Genomic DNA, 20,329 nt, shown 5'->3' with positions numbered 1-20,329 from the left:
GCCAACATCACCTCAAGGTGAGGCACTCATCACCTAACAGAGCGCTCATCCGTTTTCAGATGAGATTTGAGACCTCACTTTTCAGGAACACGTCTGTTATCTGCCTGCTTATGATAAACACGGTACAGACTCTGGCCTGCGCACACACCCTGATACACACGCTAGTGTGTTCTTTGAAAATGCTGGCAATCCTTCCATACCTTGGAGAGTCTCAACCCAAATCCACCCTGTCGAGGATGACAGCCACCCTCATCCTATAGCGGGATGCTTCTAGAGGCCTGGGCCTCAGGCCCAGTCAAGGTCACAAAGGGCATCTATACAATGAGCAGGGGACGGGGTTCCATGGCTTTCAAGGCCCCCTCCAGCCCTGAAAAACCAATTTACCATCTTCATGTACCATCTGGGAACTTGGGTATGTAAGAGGGTTGGGGAAACAGAGGAAGAGCAGGACAGGGGAAATCAGTGTTTCAGGGCAAACTGGAATAGAACTAGGTGTTCTAGAAGGCAGCATGTGGTGATCCTTGCCCGCCCACCCTCCGCCCAGCACACCCTGTGCTCTCCAGGCCGCAGGAGCACCGGGAGATCACTTTTCTCTCTCAGGTTTCCCTGTTGGCTCTGACCTGGGCTCCCAGCCTCCTCTTGTAATTTGAGCTGGAATTGGGTGTAAACTTCTCAAAGGAGGTAGTTATCTGGGCATCTCCCCCCACCCCCCAGTCACCTGTCCCTATCCAGCTGGGCTCTGACACTGACTGACTGCCCCTCAGGGCAGGACAGGTGGATGGCTGCCAGGATGCTCCTTGGTTCCCAGCTTTGGAAATCACAGAGCAAAGGGGCCTCGTAGCCCTATGACTACTCCCCATACTCTTAATTTTTAGTGGCCTCATGCTGGGTCTTCAGACTCTCATTAAACTGGGAGACGGGTGACAGTGGGATCCCGAGGCAGATACACCTCTCCTCCTATTATATTTACACTATTTTCACTGTTGTTATTTAATAGCTGCTGAGCACCAAGCTTGCCCAAGGTGGCCCTGGCAGAGGCAGCAGGAACTAGGGCATAGCTGAGATGCACGCTGTGTACTCGCCCCTCCCCGGCCCCACGACCACAGACGCCCACCCCCCCCGGGGATCAGCCCCCAAATCTTACTTTCACCTCCAACCTCCTCTCTCCGCTCTCAGTCCCCCAGCCCTAGAATGTCACACGGGGACCTAGCCTGCGCCCTCACCCCCTTCTGGCATTTTGCATATGGTAAGGATATGGGTACTTTTCTAATGAAATACAGCATGTCTACAGAAAAAGGAAAAAAATAATATGAAAATATCCATGTTTACTTTGACTATATTTTCTCCTGATCTGTTTTAGAAAAAACATTTAAAAAAAAATAAGACATTCTGAAAACAGTTATATTGCCCTCCATGAGCCCACTGTCTCCTTCCTCAGACGTAAGCACTACCATAAATATGGTGTTTATCATTCTCTTGCATGTTTTGATACTTCTGCTACATATGTATGTATCCAGAAACAACACAGGATACTGTTCTGCATGTTTTCAAACTTTATGCAAATGGTACCGTAATGTACGCATCCTTCAGCAACGTGCTTTTTCCATGCAACATGTTTCAGTGACATGTCCAGGTTGATTTGTAAAGCTCTGGTTCATGCATTTCCTCTGCAGTATAGTATTTCATTGTAGGAATGTAACAGATTTAATGTATCCATATTGGTTTCTGTTCTTTTGCTATCACAAACACTGCTGCCATGACAATTCCTGTCTTGCACCTGTGCAAGAGTTTCTTTAAGGATTATACCTCCTGGAGCTCTTTTCTTAACATGTGTGTCTCCCCAGCAGGACACAGACCTGTCACCGTGTCCCCAGTGTCCAGCATGATGGAGGGCACGTGGAGCCCGGGAGGATTTGTTAAACTGAAGGGGTCCCTGGATCATCTGTTTCAGCCCTTTCACTTACATATGAGGAAACTGACATCCAGAGAAAGGGCATAAAACCATTTTGTGAGTCAGCTGGAACAGGAAACCCCAGGCCCCTCCCCACCTTTCTAGCCTGATCCTTACCAGGCTCTGGGGGAGCTGGTGACTATTAGACAAATGATCCAAAGGAGAGAGGGAAGAGGCAGAGACCAGAATGATGCCCAAAGGGGTCACACCTGGACACCCAGCCTCCAGAGTGGGGTCTCACACCTGGACACGCCCCCTCCAGATGAGGCCGCCTCAGATCTGCATACCCAGGCCCCAGATTGAAGCCTGCCTTTTCTGTTCTCCCTTCCTCCTCCTAACCCAGTCCAGTGGAACAGCCTAGAACAGGAAACCAGGAGACCCAGATGGCATGGTCAAGAGATGAAGCATGGGCTCTGGTGCCTGATGGCTTGGAATGGAGTCCCCACTCTACTTCTTACTAGCTGCATGGCCTTAGGTGAGTTACCTCACCTCTATGTTCCTCATTTCCTTCACCTTTAAAATGCGGATGGCATGATAATTCTACCTACCTTATCATGATATTGGGAGGACTAAACAAGTTAGCTTGTATAACGCAATTTGAATAGTGTCTGGCACGTGGCAGACGCCATGTGGTTTTTTTTAATTGAAGTATAGTTGATTTACAATATTGTATTAGTTTCAGGTGTACAGAAAAGTGATTCAGTTCTATATCTATATATATCTAAATATTTTCAGATTATTTTCCATTATAGGTTATTACAAGATGCTGAATATTGTTCCCTATGTTATACAGTAGATCCTTGTTGCTTATCTATTTGATGTTTAGTAGTTTGTGTCTGTTAATCCCATACTCCCAATTTATCCTCCCTTCAGTAACCTTAAGTTCGTTTTCTATGTCTGTGAGTCTATTTCTGTTTTGTTTATAGATTCATTTGTATTATTTTTTAGATTCCACATAAAAATGATATCATATTTGTCTTTCTCTGTTGGACTTACTCCATTTAATATGATAATATCTAGGTCCATCCATGTTGCTGCAAATGGCATTATTTCATTCTTTTTTTATGGCTGAGTAATTCCATTTTGTGTGTGAGTGTGTGTGTGTGTGTAATACACACACATTCGTCTTAAGCCGGTCCTCACTTGGCGGGCATTTGGGTTGTTTCCATGTTTTGGCCAGTGCTTCTATGATCATTGGGGTGCGTTTACCTTTTTGAATTAGACTTTTGTCTGGATACATGCACAGGAGTGGGATTGCTGGATCATACGATATCTTTATTTTTAGTTTTTTAAGGAACCTCCATACTGTTCTCCACAGTGGCAAGGCAGGTGCTATGTGTTTTATTATTACCTCCCCCTCCCCCAATTCCATACAACAAGTCAGTGCAGCGTCAATGCACTCTGCACAGCGTGGCTTCCCCTGCCACTCTGACTCTGCTACCTGGCCAGAGAAAGGTACTTCTCTGAGCCTCAGTTTCCTCATTTGAAAGTAGGGCTGACACCACCTGTCACAAGAATAAAATGAGATCAAACACAAAAGGGCCTTGATGAGGTACACTCCTGAAATAGACCTGGAATAGTGGTCTCGTGGTTTTATTTATCTAGTCATCTAACTGCTGGTGGAGCCAAGTATTTTCCCATTCTTCATGGGCCACAGACCGTGAAGAAACAGAAAAGATATTCTGTCTTTAAAACATGAGGTCACAGCTGTGACAGTGCCTGGCATAGTGTCAGTCCCGTGGCTGAATAAATGCTGGCCCGCAGTGCTCCCTACTTCTGTTCAGAAGGTTTTCTTCTCTCAAGTAGAAGGGAAATTAGAGAGGCAGCAGAGTAATAGGAGAAATTAGAGAGGCAGCAGAGTAAGGTCATTGAACCTCTCTAAGCCTCTGTTTGCCCATCTGTAAATGGGGATAACTGTTTCACACAGAATTGTTACAAGAGTCCAAGTGTCCTGTAAACTCTAAAAGCACAATACAGATCTACTCACTAATATTATAAAGAGACTGTCGAGCTTGCCTTAGATCCCCGTACTGCTTAAACTGCGTGACGCTGCGGGGCCTTTCTTCCCACAGGCCTCGCTGGCAAGTTCCTGCGTTCACCTTGCCAGTGCCCTGACTTATGGGACAGCCCCCTGGAGAGGAGACAGGAGAAAAAGAGGGAGTGTGGGGTGCAGGACAGAGGTTGCCTGCAGCCCACCGGCCTGAAGGAGGCCCAGGGATCATTCTTAGGAAATCCAAGGGTTGACTTGGGTTCCAGGAGGCTGAGCGGGGATGATCGCCATGTTTCTGGGAGCATCCTTAATCACTGAAGACCAACCCCCAAAAGCCCTTCCAGAACACTCCTTACTCAAAATCTTCAGCGGCTCCCCACTGCCCTTCAATTACACGCACTCAAGGCAGCTTCAACCACACCCCACCCTTAGATGGATCCTGAGCTGCAGCCAGACCTGGCTTTTCTCCCCCAAGAAGCAGCCTTTGTTCTCAGTGCTCCCAGATTTCACCCCTGTGGCCTCCTGTAAGCAGAGCAGGGTTCTGCAACCCAGTTGCTCACCAGATGCACCCCGGGGACTTTCACAAATACAGATGTCTGGGTCTTCCCCCAGGGATCCTTACTTAATCGTTTGGGGTGGGGTCTGGTCATTGGTGTTTTTTTGAAAAAGCTCCCCAGGTGGTTCTAAAGTTGTGAGCTGACAGGTCTAGAACAGTCTCCCCTGCAGGAGCCCCGCCTGCCAAACATCCATCCTCCAGGACCCGTGGGAAATGCCACCTTACACGGTGTCTGCGCTCATCATAGAAGACGGGGCTCCTGCCTCTGAGCCCCGAGAGGCTGTGTGTTTCCTCATCACACTCTGCCTCATGTTGGGATCACCCGTGTCCCAAGTTCATCCTACCTGTCAGACAGCAAGTCCCCTGAAGATAAGCAGATCGTTCCCCACATCCTCCGTGCTTCTGTTTACCCTTTTTGAACCGAATTGGCCTCACTAAATAGTGATCCATCCAAAACTGTCCATGAAATTCAGAACATGTGGGCCACCCACATTCCGACCCAGAAGACGAAGAGGGAACGAGAAGTTGTCCTCTTTGCTCAGGAGAAAAGGCCCAGACCTGAACACTCACCCAGACACACTTCTGACCTAGATGCTCCCGTGGCTATGCTGTTTCCCATGGACAGAGGGCCAAGGTGTCTGCCCCGGTCTCCACTCTGGGGTGTCTCTGAGGATCTAGATTCTAGGTGAACCTCTCACCCCTCTCCACAGGCAAAGAAGGGTGAGGGTGAGTATACATGTTTGTGTCGTCAATATGTACAAGTTACACCATGCATGTTATTCATATACATACGCACATATGTGTTATAATTAAAATGCGGGAAGAGGAACTTCTCCAAATCCCTTGAGATCCTCAAGCAAAGACCCTTGGGAATCACTGTCTAATAACACAGCATCTTGCACACAGGAAGTGCTCAAAAAACATTTGCTAGATTAAATAATGAACTGAAAATTCAACCAACTGACTGTTGCTTATGCCAACACAGCCATCTAGAGAGATTCAGGGGATGAAGCCAACCTAAGACATGGCATTGCCAGGAACAGCCTCATGGAGTTTGTGTCTCTTCCTGCAACCCATCGGGCTTCCCACAACTGCTTGCCTCAGCCTATGTCAGGAACAGCAGGCTCTGGAATATTCTAGATACAAGCCCTTTCCTTTTCTGTGTCCCATTCTGAAGGGCAGTCCAAGAGCCCACCGGACCACCACACAGAGGACAAAGGTCACCCGATGCCTGGCTGCCCAATGCCACTCACTGTCATAGGCTTCTGTCTCCCACTCTGTCATCTGCTTCCCAGCTGACGGTCCAGATTCTGGCAGATTCCAGGTCCCTAAAGATATGCTCTGACCTTGAAATGGAGCGGGGCGGGGGGGTCTCCATGTGTGAGAGGAAAACACTCCCAGTTTCCAGGAAGCCTCTGAGCCCCACTGCCCTCTGTACTGGAAGACAGAGGGCTGTTCCTGGTTCCAACTGGTTTTGCATTCCACTGCAAAAGGCAGGCTCGGCAGCCCCGAAAGACACATGCCTAAACTCCTGAGAATTCTGCACACAGCAAGATGACAGGTAGACTACAAAAACCAAGATTATAATGTTAGGGAATGGGCTTCAGCCATGCAGGGTAACACGAAGGAGTTACCCTGCCTCTGACCCAGTATGACAGCTGTCTCCTAGCTTTCCTAACCTGTGCCCTTCACCCTGAAGGCCAAGTGACCTCCAGGGTAATGAGAGCCAAGCCCATCCCCCTGTATATTTATCCTGGATGCTCGCCCCCTATATACTCACACCTGCATGCTCACTCCTATACACTCACTCCATGATGTTCACCCCTAGATGCTCACCCTGGACGCTCACTCCTATATACTCACCCCTGGATGCCCACACTTGGATGCCCACTCCTGGATGCCCACCCCTGGAATCTCACTCCTCACAGAGAGACCTTCCAGGTCTCAAGAAGAAGATGACTAATCCTGGGCAGTTAATCATGTGTCTGCTCAGAACTAGGAAAAATTGAAAACCTACAGATAGAGAAAGGATCTATATGTAGGAAGCAGATCTATATAGAAAAATATAAACTATGCATAAAAAACATTTTCCCTGTAGAGAAAAAGTACATCATTTCTATTCCTCTCATGTGAGGAAACTGAAGCTCAGAGAGGTTAAAGGACTTAACTAAGGTCACATGGCAAGGAAGGAGGAAGACGGGATTTGAGCCCAAGTATCTCTGAGGCCAGAGCCCACACCCTTTCTGCTTTGCTACACAGCTTCCCTCCACCAAAAAGGGGCTGCAGGTAGGTCCTGCTGATGTGGGGCATCGCAGGAGCAAATGAAGACTTTATTCTAGCAGCCCCAGAACCACATCCTTCCCTTCATTTAAATCCATCTCATTTACAACCTAATCCAAGGGTCAGTCCCCTTCCTGGTTAAACATTCCTCCAGGTACTCAACAATCACTGTCTGAGCACCTACTATGTGCTGGCACAGTGAGGCTTGTGGCGTGATGAATACCAGCTCCCCTCACAACACGACCGCCATCCAGCTCTGGCCTCTGCTCTGCCGGGTCCCACATGGTTCCAGCTTTTGCGGCGAAGTCTCACTGATACGCAACAGGGTTCAAAATCATAGGCTTGGCAGGAAGTGGCGTCTATACATAGCTCTCCCACTCTGTAAGCACCGTTGGCTTCTTCTGAATAAACGCTACCCTACATTAAATGCCAGAATCCGGCGAGCAATACTGCATGTTTGTAATGAGACTGAGAACTAAAGGCAAGATTGATTCTGATGTGAGCACCAGCAAAGCAAATGGGTTTTTGAAAACCCTATAATTTCCCTGCAACCCTTGACTTCACTAAACACACATTTTTAGACTACAGCACAGTTAGGTAGGCATTAAACAAAAATGAGGTAGTCTAATGATGATTTATGTGTAGGATAACCTTCTATAAAGAATTCTGCTCTGATATCAGAGTAACTTACAGAGGTGCCAACTTTACGAAACAATGCCGCTTGTTCCGTGTCCACTGCCACGGTGTGATCCCAGGGCAGAGTGTTCGCCTGCAATTGTCTTAAATCTCCTGAAATTCACCCAGTGGGTGCTTGGGAAATGCATCACCTGCCATGAACTAAATGGAAAAGCAAAACATGACACATACATACGCCTCCAGAGGCACCTGTGAACACAGACATTTCTGCTTGACTGAGGAGCCGCGGCTGAGAGTTCTGGAACCAACCAACTGGCAAGCGGATGCAGAGCAGCCCACCCACCAGGATACTGGCAGGGGTGCTGAGGAGCTGTGGGCACGTGCTCCAGGTGGGGCCTCAAGAGCTCCTGGATGCAAGCATCAAACCGGAGACCTGGTACCCACCTCCCTGGCTGTGTAAACTTGGGAGGGCCCTTCAGCTCCCCCAAGCCTTGGTTTCCCTGCCTATTAAGTGAAGTTAAGAATGTGTCACCCTCAGATGGCGTTGGAAGGGTTCAGTGATGCTGCCTGTGAACCTGCTTTATAAACCAGAAAGCACTATATAAGTGAAAGATGACACAGGCATCAGGGCACAGCTGCGAGGTGGCCCAGGTCACCTCTAAGAGCTGAAATCAAACCGCCCTGGGCTCAGATCCTGCCACACCACATGGCCTTGGGCAGGTGACCAGCTTCTCTGCCTCAGGCTCCTCTTCTGCAAAATGGAGATAATAATACTACCTAGTACGTAGCGCACTTATGAAGATGAAATGAAATGACTTGTGAAAAGCACTTACCACATAAGAGCTCAATAACTGATCACTTATTTTCTTACTATTATTATCACTATGATTATCATTTCAATTTAGGCCATCTGACTTAGGAGAGAATTCCTCTGCTGCTTCTGAACACTTCCTTGTAATCTCTAACCTGCAAAGCACGTGTTAAGGCATCAGAAGGTGGGATTTTTCTCTCTGCCCTCAAGACGAGGCTCCCTTCCCCATCAAATCAAACAATAAGCAAACGTTAAGGGCCAGCAACGTTAAGGGCCAGCTGCCTTTTCCTCTCTACAACTGCCTTGATGAGAGAAATAGTAATTGTCATGAGTACCTGGGACAGCCCTCATGCCGGAGTCACTAAAGTACTTTACAAAGAAAGAGCTTGGGTTTTAGGGACAGAAGCTCTGTGTCCAAGCACAGGCTCTGCCACTGAGAAGCTGTGTGCCCTGGAGCAAATTGCTTGGCCTCCCTGAATCTCACTTTTTTTTTTTTTGCGGTACGCGGGCCTCTCACTGTTGTGCCCTCTCCCATTGCGGAGCACAGGCTCCGGACACGCAGGCTCAGCGGCCATGGCTCACGGGCCCAGCCACTATGCGGCATGTGGGATCTTCCCGGACCGGGGCAGGAACCCGTGTCCCCTGCATCGGCAGGCGGACTCTCAACCACTGCGCCACCAGGGAAGCCCCATGAATCTCACTTCTTTACACCTAAGGATGGGGGTAGCAGGCCCCCCTCACAGGGTTGAGAAGAATTCAATGGGATGACATCCAGGTGCCTGTCACAGGGCCCTGCATACATGTATGTCTTATTGTGTATTTATCTGCTCTTTTTTTTGACTTTTCTTCTAAATGCGCAAGCCCTTGAACCTCACTGTGTCGTCGGTTTTCTCATCTGTAAAATGCAGAAGGGAATGGGAGTTCCTGTGAGGAGCCAACGAGGTTGCCTCTTCTTTTTTTTCTAGAACTAGATAGAACCTTTATGAATTAAATATCCTGGCATCCTTTCCAGACTTCTCTCTCACCACTTCTACTTACCCTCCAGCCAGGTCACTCCATCCTCCCCTTCCCTGCTTGCCTTTCCCCGTGCTGTTACCTCACCCAACGTGCTATTTCTGCTCCAAGGCCCCCCTCCCCTTCCTGAGCCTTGCTGGGCTGCCATCATCAGAAAGAATCCCAGCCTCCTGGGTATCTCTTCTTGGGAAGATACCATAACCCCTAGATAGGAGCTGCTGAAGGGAAGAAACATGTCATAGTCAAGTTGAATTCCTCTGCAAGGCATGAGACTCTGCCTAGCACCTATTTGTTAAATTGCCTTGAGCACATCATTTATTTCATATTAGCATACTGACCATCCCAGCCCATTTTCTCCATGCCCCTAAGTAGTCAAGAGCTGAGATCCCCAATTTTGCATCTAAACTACAAAGTGTCACAGGAGGACCCCACAGAAGTGGTCTCTGTCCAGGTAGCTCTGAAGCAGCTCGGTGTAATGGAGACCAAGGACCACCAAGTCTAGATCTCGCAATGCCACCAATTTTCCACGTGACCTTAGGCAGTCTTCCTTCCTGCCTGCCACAGGGCAGTCCAGCAGGGGGAAAAGAGACTGTCATTTCATCACCATCATGAATCATCTTTTCTGAGCACTGGAGGGGAAAGGGGTCTGAATGAAATACAGTTCCTGCTCTTGATGATTAGACATTCTCATAGTGGGAATAACACAGATTTTACAATATTACAGGACAAAATATGATTAGTGTCTTCAGCAAGGAACTGATAAATTTTGGAGGGAGCTCAGAAAAGGATCCCCTGGAAGGAGGTTAATCTGGGTGATTTTTAAATCCGTTCTTAGCAGAAATTGGGAAAGACATCATGGGGGGAAGAAAGGGGGTATATGAACCGGACTTTAAAAGATGGGAAGGTTTTAAACAAAGAAGGAAAGACGTCCAGTAGTAAAAAAAAAAAAAAAAAAAAAAAAAAAAAAAAAAAAAAGAGCACCCTATGAGTAGTTCAGATACTGTGCCCTGAGAATGAGCAGGAGAGAAGGGGGAAGGGGCATAAGAGGGCATTGGTCTGGGCCTGAGTTTCTTTATCAGTAAATGAAGAGGCTGGACCACGTGACCTCCAAGGCCCTTCTAGCTCTGACGATCAGTGACTCCATTCATCTGTAGCCTACATGTGTCCAACTGGTTTCCGAGCACCACCTGGGCTCTCTCTCATCTGTGTCATCCCCTGTCCAAGTTGGTGGAGACTCATGGGATCAAAGTAGCTTTAATATCAGCTGGAGCAAAATGCAATTAATACGTTGACCCTCGTTCCAAAGCAAACCAAGATAATATCTGATTGCTTACTGTGCTGGAATTATCATCCTTGCCCGTCAGACCTGACGACATGAACGGAATGCTAAATTCCCAGATCAGACCACCTTTGTGTCTCCCACTGGGCCCAAGACGGAGCCAGTGCCCAAGAAAACCTCCTTGTTAGAATGACTGCCCACTGATCTTTCAGCTGGAGAGCTGCTGACCTTCAGAAAAGCCAAAGCCTCTGGTCACGGCACACAGAGCCAGAGGCCAGGGCAAGGGCTGGTGACATGTTTCTGTCCCCAAGCAAGTGCAGGAGACAGGGACACGCCCTCCTCCGATGTTGGAACAGTCCGTTGCTAATAAGGAGCCGGCTCTGGAGAGGCAGCGGGGAATAGTGCCAGCCGGAGGACCCCAGCTCAAACCCAAGCCACTGATGAGCTGTGTGGTCTTGGCTAATTTGCTTAACTTCTCTGGGCCTCCCTGTCTGCATTTATAAAAACTGGAAAAACAAAAAGCTATCTTAAAGGGTTATTGTGAGGATTAGAGATAATATATGTACAATGCCTAACACAAAAGAGGTCTTAGTACATGATAAATATTATTATTAATCTTGTTATTATTATTATAACAGGGGCTATGAGGGCCCTGGGGATAAAGAGATGCAAAAGATGGAGTTGTACACCCTCCTGCAGCAGACAGACAGAAACAACAGCCTCTAACGTGAGACACAGTGAAGGAAGTGCTCCAGGAATGGAACCAGAGGACTGATAGATCTGCTGCAGGCTTATGTAAAACTTCGTGGAAGGGGACACACGTGAACCAAGTTTAAAGGACAAAAGATGAGTACAGTATCAATAAGGAAAAGAGGGGATCAGTGCAGACCACGCAGAGGAGATGCAAGACCAAATGCAAAGAGGTACGAAGACCCATGAACAATTTGGAACCCTGGGGACAATTAGCGCGACGTGGGTGATGGGTGGCGGGCTCACTGCCTTCCCACCTATGGTCCGGGAGCACTGCCCACTTTTCTGAAAAGACCCCTCTGGCCAGTTTCTCCTTGCTCCTGCTTCTCCCCTCCCCAACACAGAAAGTCCCCAGTGCACTCCCAACCTGGCCAAGGCAGGATGACAACCCAGCAGTCCAGAGCCCCAGCCACTTAGACGAGGGAGCTGCTCCAGGCTTGCCTTCCACAGCACCGGCAGATACGTCTGGCCCGCATCTGAGCAGTGTCCAAAACTCCCCACTGGGGCCCAGACAGCCAGTCAGGATGCTGGGGAAGAGCATGCTGGGAAATTCCCACAAGGAGCCTGCACCAATATAATCAGGTCTGGCGGAAGTTAAAAGCTATTAGGAACAGGGCCGGAATTACCTTTATGTCCAATAACATGCATTGTAATGGTGATCATGCAGATGGGAAATTAAACCACATCCCGGCTTCACTGGAGGCCTTAATTTTAATTTATGTCTATGCACAGCCCTTTGCTCTATTACCCCCCATCCCACCCGCTCTGGAGAGCCAGTTTACCTCCAGACCAGGTCTCCTGGGAGAGAAGTAAGGGGTAGGAGTCTGTCAGCTCATAGGTGAGAGGCTCTGTGCTTTCACACACACATCTCTGAATAGCCTGACGGGAGGAAGTTGATCAGCTTGGGGGGCAGGCAGTAGGTGGCTCTGAGAAAGGTAGCACTTTGGGCTGTCTGTCCAGCCTGTGCGAAAAGCACAGCCCAAAAGCGGCTCAGAGTTTCAGCGGAGGCTCCAGGAGGCTTGCCTGCCCTCCCAGTGTGGACAGCTGGGAAGGCCAACCCGTAAGCCAATACCCAACTCACGGAGCTCGCTTAGGCCCCGAGCCTCTAAGTCCTTCCACACCCCCTCGGAGAGGCAGACCATTCACAGGGGCCTGCAGCCACCCCATTGGGCCCCTCCTCCCAGGGCACCCACCCTCCCCAAAGAGGTGTCTCCTGGGCCCTGATTGGCCCGCGTCAGCCTCCGTTCGTCCTCCCGCTCTCTCGCACCTGCTCCCGCTGGCCCCGTGGTTGGTGGAGGATCTGAGCCCAGCCGGCGCAGAGATCAAAGTCAACACCGTCTTCCTCGCTCCAGAAGCTGCCCGAGGAGTCAGAGGGAAGTCACTCAGGCTCCTAAGTGCTTCCTGAACCTCAAGGTGGCCTCAGCATTAAATCTCCCCCCACCGTGAGAAGCTGCCATCCAGCATCCCAACCAAAACACACACGCGCACACACACACACACGTGCACACACACACGCGCACACACACACGGGGCAGTGCGGTATGGAGAGCAGAGAATCCTATTTTTATGGAAAAAAAATCAATAAACGATTTGCATCTTCCAACATTAAGCCTGGAGCAGGTGGACCCAAGTTCTGACCCTTCATCTTTAGAGCACGGAGGATGCGAAACTCCACTCCCTCTGGTTCTCATGAATTCCTCAGGGAGGGTGTTCGTTGGACTCACGTGCTCTAGAAAGTCCATCCCTGGATCTAAAACGTAGCTGTAGAGGGATCTAGAATGATTTTGGATGGGGCTGGAGGGCTGGGCAGGGGAGGAAAATTCTCCAAGGCTAAAGGAAAGGAGGAGGTTCTACAGGCAACGTGTAACAGAGCCCTGCAGACTAGCGTCCAGCCCACTTCCCTGATAATTATGTCCTTTGGAGCCACCAGCCCGGGGTTGACATCAAAGACAGCCCAGAAGCACCAACTACAAGCACCAGCTACAGTGAGTCTGGGGGAAGCTCACTGCCTCCACACAGGAGCCAGGTTAATCTTCGTCTCTCCTGTCTGAGCTGAGCTTCTAACTACCCCACGCCCACTGCGCCCAGCCTTATCCCAATGCCTCCCGTATTCTTTCAGAACTCTCCTGATCATCTATCACGCACCCACTGAACACTTGGTGAGCATTTGTCCTGGGGGTGCAAGGCGGTGCGTCAGGAGCCTAGGGATGTGCGCCCTAAAACAACCCAGGTGCCACCCTCGGGAAACTCAGTCTAGTGGCGGACACAGACTCTGTTACACAGAAATACATACACCTAAACAGGAATCGGCAATACAGAGAGGAGAACGCTCTCATCCCCCCAAGAATCATCATCACACCTCCAGCCCATCCTCAGTGCGTGGCAGGCAGTGTTGGAAACATTTGACATACATGAACTCGTTTCATTTTTTTTTTTTTTTTTTTTTTTTTTTTTTTTTTGCGGTACGCGGGCCTCTCAGTGTTGGGGCCTCTCCCGTTGCGGAGCACAGGCTCCCGACGCGCAGGCTCAGCGGCCATGGCTCACGGGCCCAGCCGCTCCACGGCATGTGGGATCTTCCCGGACCGGGGCACGAACCCGTGTCCCCTGCATCGGCAGGCGGACTCTCTACCACTGCGCCACCAGGGAAGCCCTCGTTTCATTTTTACTTGAACCCAATGAAGTAGGTCAATCATTACCCCTATTTTATTATCACTGGGGAAACTGAGGCACCAAGGAGGTAAAAGACTTGCCCAGAGGAGTGAGCTCCAAGCCCAGGCAGTCTGATCCTAGATTCTGGGCTCGTAATCACTACACTTGACTTAGTTCTTCCCTACAAACCAGCACTGACTTTTTCGCTTTCCTGAGGCCAAGGCTCTCCTTGCCTGGAGCACACAGCCTCCCTTGTACTCAGAGTGACACTTCATAGGATACATTTGTGCAGGTCCCGGGAGGTGGTCCTGTGCAGGAGTTCAGGACATAGGCAGAAAGAACAGACCTGGGTCCAGTCCTGCCCTCTGTGTGATAACATGTGTGACCCAGGAGTCCCGTTACTTTTTTGAGCCTCAGTTTCCTCTTCAGTAAAGTGGAAGGGGGAAAAAAATACACTTATGGACTTTTTTGTGAGGATAAAATGAGGTCACATATGAAAGTTTCTTAGCCCAGTGCCTGGCATAGAGGAAACACTCAAAACTTTATTATTATTATTTTAATGAGTATAACTCTTGGTCCATAAACTCAGGTGTATAAGAAATATCACATGTCTTTATGTTCTTTACATCACCTTCCACGTGACTCTGTTGGAGAGACAGGACATTCAGTCCCCATCATTGTTGGCGCATTCCCCAGGGACGTGCCAAGGTCCAGGGTCTCTCTGGTCCTCACCAGCCCGTTGTCCCTGCCTGCATGATCACTCTGGGTGTTGGGCTGTGCACCTCATGCCTCATTTGGACACAAGAACCCAGGCCTCAGTCCCAGACCCCAGAGAGCCACACACAGCCACCCCTCTGAGGTCCGACCGCTTCCTCCCACCATACCCCCTGAGCTGCCTACAGCAATACCCTGCCTCTGGCATCCGATGGTCTCCTGTCTGTTCACCGCCCTCAGAGGCTCTCCTCCCCGGGGCAGAACACCCATCCTAACCTTTCCTGTTTGCTCACAAAAGGCAGGAAGAGCAGGTGTCTTCAAGTAGCTTCTGATTCCTGTCCAACTACAAGCTCTGAGATCAGGAGATATAATGGCCTGGCCATCGGCTTGGGACTGAGAGAAAGAAAAAGTTCCAAGAGCAAAACACAAATTAATGTCTCAAAAAGAGTATCCTGCCACGTTGGCTGTCAAGGTGCTGAAGCGTCGGTTCGTCTCCTATAGCTCTACCCTGGAACCACTCAAGGAGATTTAAAACAGCTAGTGCCCAGGTTCTACTGTTAAAGATGCTGATTTGGGGTTGGGCCCAAGCACTGATGTTTTTCAAAGAGCTCCCCAGGGGTTCAATTGTGTAGCAGGATTAAGAATCCCAGCTTTATAGGTTTCATGCATGGAAGTCTGTCTTCTCCAACTAACCTGAAGACCTTGAGCAACTAGAACTATTTCATATGCCCAGCAATGGGCCATCAATGCTGGGGGGCACTCAGGGAGCATCTGGTCAAGTGCTTCCATTTTACAGAAAGGAAAACCAAGGTCCTTGATGGAGGAAGAAAAAGCGTCAGGGCTGCTGCAATGGGCAGGGACGCAGGGAGAAATGCTGGAGTGACGGGAAAACCCCACGGTTTTGTAACTGGAGGCCTGGAGGTATTTTGAGGATCTGAGGTCCTCTCTTGAGATTCCCAGACCTGTTTCCTGTTGAAGGGACAGCCCTGCATAGGAACCAGCAATGGAGTGCCTGCAATCACGGCAGCTCTAACAAGGTGACCCTACAGCATGGTATCAACCTCTTTTTGCAACACCTGGCACCTCCAGCGTGAGGCCGGCTAGAATTCTGACGGAGCGTCTAGGCAGCTCATGAAATAAAAGTCCCACGCGCACGCTCACTCAAGTCTGGTCCTCCGAGAATCCCAGGAACACGGACCACACACCGGCCTCTTATCGCTCCTCTCCCCACAGTCTTTCACAGATAAGGTCCTTCCAGCCTTGCCTCCCATCTCTAAGGCCAAGGGCAATCAAATAGCTGGTGGCCAGGAAAGACAGTGACCCCACTCCTTCGGGGCAGCACGACCACCCTGTGTCTGACGGGACCTTCACACACGCCGCAGAGGCCGCTGCCACGTGGGCTTTCACCACCCACACGGAGACGCACCAAGCCGAGACCAAAGACGCTTTTTGCCAAAGCATCACCAGAACAATGAAAAACCACTTGCCAGGACCAACCTCAGGAGCTGGGTGAGCTCAGCCACCAACTCAGTACCTCTGATTCTCCGCCCCCCCCACCCCCAGCATCCGGGCCTATGAGGCCCCGCGGTCCTCTCTTACCTGGGATGATGGCGACTGTGTCTTTCTCCCAGGACACAACGCTAACGTATTCCTGCACTGAAGAGGGGATGAGGCACTTGAAGACGGCCACGCTTCCACGCATCGACCTTTGATCCTCCACCCGAACGGTGTAGGGTTCCCTGAAAACTGCAGACAGGTTGCGGGGCGGAAAGAAGAGGGTGTCACAGGCTTGACTAGGACACGGTGTGGGGGCCTGAGATAGCCACCTCTCAGCACCCCAGGCCACACTTCCTTCACCTCTTCTCCCACCTCCCACTTGCCCCGCCGGGAAGTTCCTGCCAGGGTCTTATTCCTGCCTTCTCCAGCAACCTCCTTCCCACTCCACCAGACACCCACTCTCCCGCAGAAATACCCAGCCTCCCTCTACAGGACCGTAAATCCAACTTCTAGCCTTTCCAATTTTGGTGAGTTTTAACAAACTGCATTAGATTGTAAGGGCCTGGAGGGCGGCACCTATGCCCTGCAATGGGATTGTATTCAACAAGGGCATGTGTGGTTTCTAAGCAAAAGTGCCGGAATCCCTCTAATTAAACCTCGCTTGATTTCCTACATGATTCCTGGGCCCAGGGTGGTACGAGTTCGGGGCACAATGACCATCATTTGCCAAAAGAAAAACTGTGACACGTGATCTAAAAACAGATTTCTGTGCCACTTCAAAGTGAAAGGCAGCCTGGGAAAAGGTAGTTGACATACAGAACTTTCTGCCGGGCTCGGTGGTTTATAAGAACAATGGGAGAGAATACTTGACACAGTGATGATCTCTGATAACACGGAACCCCAGAGACATGGGTGATTTCCAAGATTCTACAAAACAAAGCATCCTTGCTGGTTTCTCCCACCTCCTGACACCACCTACAGCCTGACCCCCAGTCTTGCCCCCAGCTTCAGCAGATCCCTTCCCCCACAGTGTGCAGTGGAGGCCTCCTGCCTCAGTCGGTCCCAGGGCTGGTTTCTGGGGCGCTGTTACCTGCAGGTGCTCTACGTATCAGGTCCCATGGGTGGGCTGGACCAACCTTAGGGGTAGGGCCGAGGGGCCTGCTTCTGCCTCTCTCTGGTCCTCCTCCACTTGGCCTTTCCCCAGGGCCCTCTCTGTCTTTCCACCTCTTCTCTGCCAAGCAGAGCTGGTGCAGCCAGAGCCCCGCTGCTTCCCGACCTTGTCCCTCTGCAGGCACCTGGGCTGTGTGCCCTCCTGCTCTCCCTGCCATGGTTGCCAGGGCAATGCTCAGGGCCCTGCAGCCCCTCAGGCTGTGCACCTGCAGTCCCTCTGGCTTCATCAAAAGTTTCTTAATTGGCTGTGTTTCCCATCAGGCCAGCCCTGCCCGTCCCTCCCCAGGTCTTTATTCTCTCCCTCCCTGTGTTGTGGCTGTGATGGGAAGACACAGTTGAGGTGGAGGACGGAGGCATGGAAGGAGGCACTCCCAACTCTGTGGGGCCATGGTCCACCCTTTCGTGGGCTGGACATCGCACTGCCTGCAGATGCGGGGAGAGCAGAGAGGAGGCTAAGGGGAGGGAAGCAGAGGGGAGGGTGGGAAGGGCTGGGGTTTGGGTGCACACCGTGGAGACAGTCCTCGAGAGCCTGCAGAGACCCATGGTCAGGAGCATCAAACAAGCAGGCCCTGTGTCCTCCTCTGAGCAGCAGTGTAACCCTGGATAAGAGCTCGTGAACCTTCCGGAGCCTCGGTTTCCTCATGCGTAAAAGGAAACAATAACAGCAGAATGGAGTAGGCCTGGCACGTGGAAAGCACTACAGCAATGCAGCTGGTCATTACAGCCATGCCTCTGTCATTAACTGGCTACAGGTGCCCTTCGGGCAAGCGACTTAAACTTTATTTGACTTAGTTCCCTCCCTTGTAAGACACACCAGACAGGATTATTGTGAAAACTATATCCTAACCCAATAACAGGCAGGTATTAGGAAACAGAACATGGCTTGCCCTTAGTTCAATCCTCCAGGCTGTGGAGGCCAGAACTGGGCTCCAAATCCCAGCCTCGGGGCTCCCGGTCCAGCACCTGGTGTCGTGTTAGGGGGTTAGTGCTGTTCCTGAAAAGAGGATCCACGGGGAGCCCCAGAGGAGATATCTAAGCGGGTCCTCAGAGCTCACACTCTCATACCCCCCTCCCCCAACCAAACCAATGGATGAAGACCAGCTCTTTAATTAAGAACTCCCACCCCACATCACCCCTACACACACCCATTCCCAGCTGCCTGGAACCTTCTACGTGTGAGAGGCTCTCCTGAGGCGGAAGGATCTTAATTCAACAGAGCGCTATCTCGCTGAACCGTCACACGGAGTGATGAATGAAGTAGGTGCTGGCATCTGCTTTGCAGATGAGGAAACTGAGGCTCAGAAACGTGTGTCCTCTGCCTAAGGTAAGTGGCAAAGCTAAGATTCCAAAGCACAACACAACTTTCCTTGAGGGCCTGACTCCTTGCCAGGACAGGAAGTCAGAGATATCGCAGGATCCATCGCTAGGCACGCAGGCTGGGGAGACTTCCCCGGAACACACTCCCCTCTGCCCAACACAATCGCCAGGAAAGATGGCACGCCCAAGCCTTGGAGCCACCGCAGAGAGCTGGCTGGAACATTATCTATCCTCTCCCACTCAAAAAGCTCTTCTAAGAAAATCATTCCCCAAACTTCCATGCTTCATTACTATTCGAGGCACTTTATAACAGATTGGGACTCACCAGCATATCATGACAACCTAGTTAAGAGTAGCTCATCTAAGCCACGCACTCACCTCCAGACCTAACCCAGAGAAATGAGACTCTCTAGTTTCTGTAAAGAGAACAGCTGAGAAGCCCTCACTTCCTTGCTTCCATCACCTCTTCCCAAGACCAGAATGCTTCACTGCTAAGAGTTTTCCATCATGAATTTTACCTAAATGCCTATTCTCATGAGATACCTTATATTCAAATGTCTATCAACAGTGGAATAGATAAATAAAGTGCAGTATAGTCAAACGAGACTATACAGCAATGCGAATGAATGACATATAACTTCACACAGCAGTAGGGCTAAACCCCACAAACAACAGTGAGCAAAAGATTCAAGGGCATATGTGCTGTAGGACTCCATTTAGATAAAGTACAGAAACAAGTACAGGCAAACATCTGCCTTGTTAGAAGTCAGGACTGTGGTTTCCCCTAAGGGTGGAGTGACTGTAAAAAGCATGAAGGGGCTTCTGAGATGCTGATACCTTCACCTGGATACTAAACTTTGTGCAAATTCATCAAGCTATATACTCACAACATGTGCAGTTCTTTTATATACTCTCTTTCAATAAAGGGTTTGTGTGTTTTTTAAAGAAACTCACTGAATTTTTCCATGAACCAAGTACTAAAATGAGCACATTACTTAATATAAATGGGCCCTATCTCCATGGACCATCACACGTAGTGATGAACAAGGTGGGTGCTGGCATCAGCTTTGCAGACGAGGAAACTGAGGCTCAGAAAGGTGCGTTCTCTACCTAAGGACACACAGGAAGTGGCAGAGCTAAGATTCCAAAGAACAGCATGATTTTCCATGATGGGCCGCCTTGCCTTCTTCCATGTTACACACACATCCTCAAAACGACAGGTGCTGCCGGCTCCCCATTCCCGCCCTGCAGGGGAGCCCGTGTCTGGTCCTTCACCTGCTTTGACGCGGATGTCGGGACTCCGGATCTTGCCGGCAGCATTCTCCGCGGTGCAGAAGTAGTCATTGTCGTGGATAAAGCTATTGAAGGCGGAGGGGGAGAAGGGGTAGAGCTGCAGCGTCCCGTTGGCGTGGACGTGCCGGATGTGCGGCACGTCGTAGATGTCGTCCCCCGTGGCCAGGTACCATCGAAGGGCCGCACTGGGGGAGCCCGCGGCCGGGCAGGGCACCACCACCCCCACGGAGCTGGAGAAGGTCACCTGCTGCAAGGAGTCATTTACAAAGTAGAGGCTGGTGCCGACATCTTCAGGGCGGGCTGCAGGGGAGGGGAGAGGCTGGTTAGCGCCTGCTAATGATACCCTCGTAGGCCCGGGAGGCTGCAACACCCACGCTCATTCATAAAACGTTCAAGCACCAGTCATTCAACAGCACTACTGA

At 50.3% G+C, this 20,329-nt stretch overlaps 1 protein-coding gene across 1 annotated transcript in view; it reads right to left on the bottom strand.

Annotated features, from left to right (window-relative positions):
• DSCAML1 (DS cell adhesion molecule like 1) overlaps positions 1–20,329 on the bottom strand; it is a gene marked incomplete at both ends in the record, with an annotated part of 342,523 nt that overhangs the window by 306,617 nt on the left and 15,577 nt on the right. The window contains 2 exons of the mRNA XM_082845529.1: positions 16,230–16,376; positions 19,890–20,207. Coding sequence (XP_082701655.1) covers positions 16,230–16,376; positions 19,890–20,207 — 465 coding nt within the window. The remainder of the gene's footprint in view (positions 1–16,229; positions 16,377–19,889; positions 20,208–20,329) is intronic.

The sequence above is a fragment of the Leucopleurus acutus genome (genome assembly GCF_964270905.1).
Source record: "Leucopleurus acutus genome assembly, chromosome: 8".
In the NCBI taxonomy this organism is placed as follows: domain Eukaryota; kingdom Metazoa; phylum Chordata; class Mammalia; order Artiodactyla; family Delphinidae; genus Leucopleurus; species Leucopleurus acutus.
This window is presented reverse-complemented; position numbering and strand designations above follow the sequence as displayed.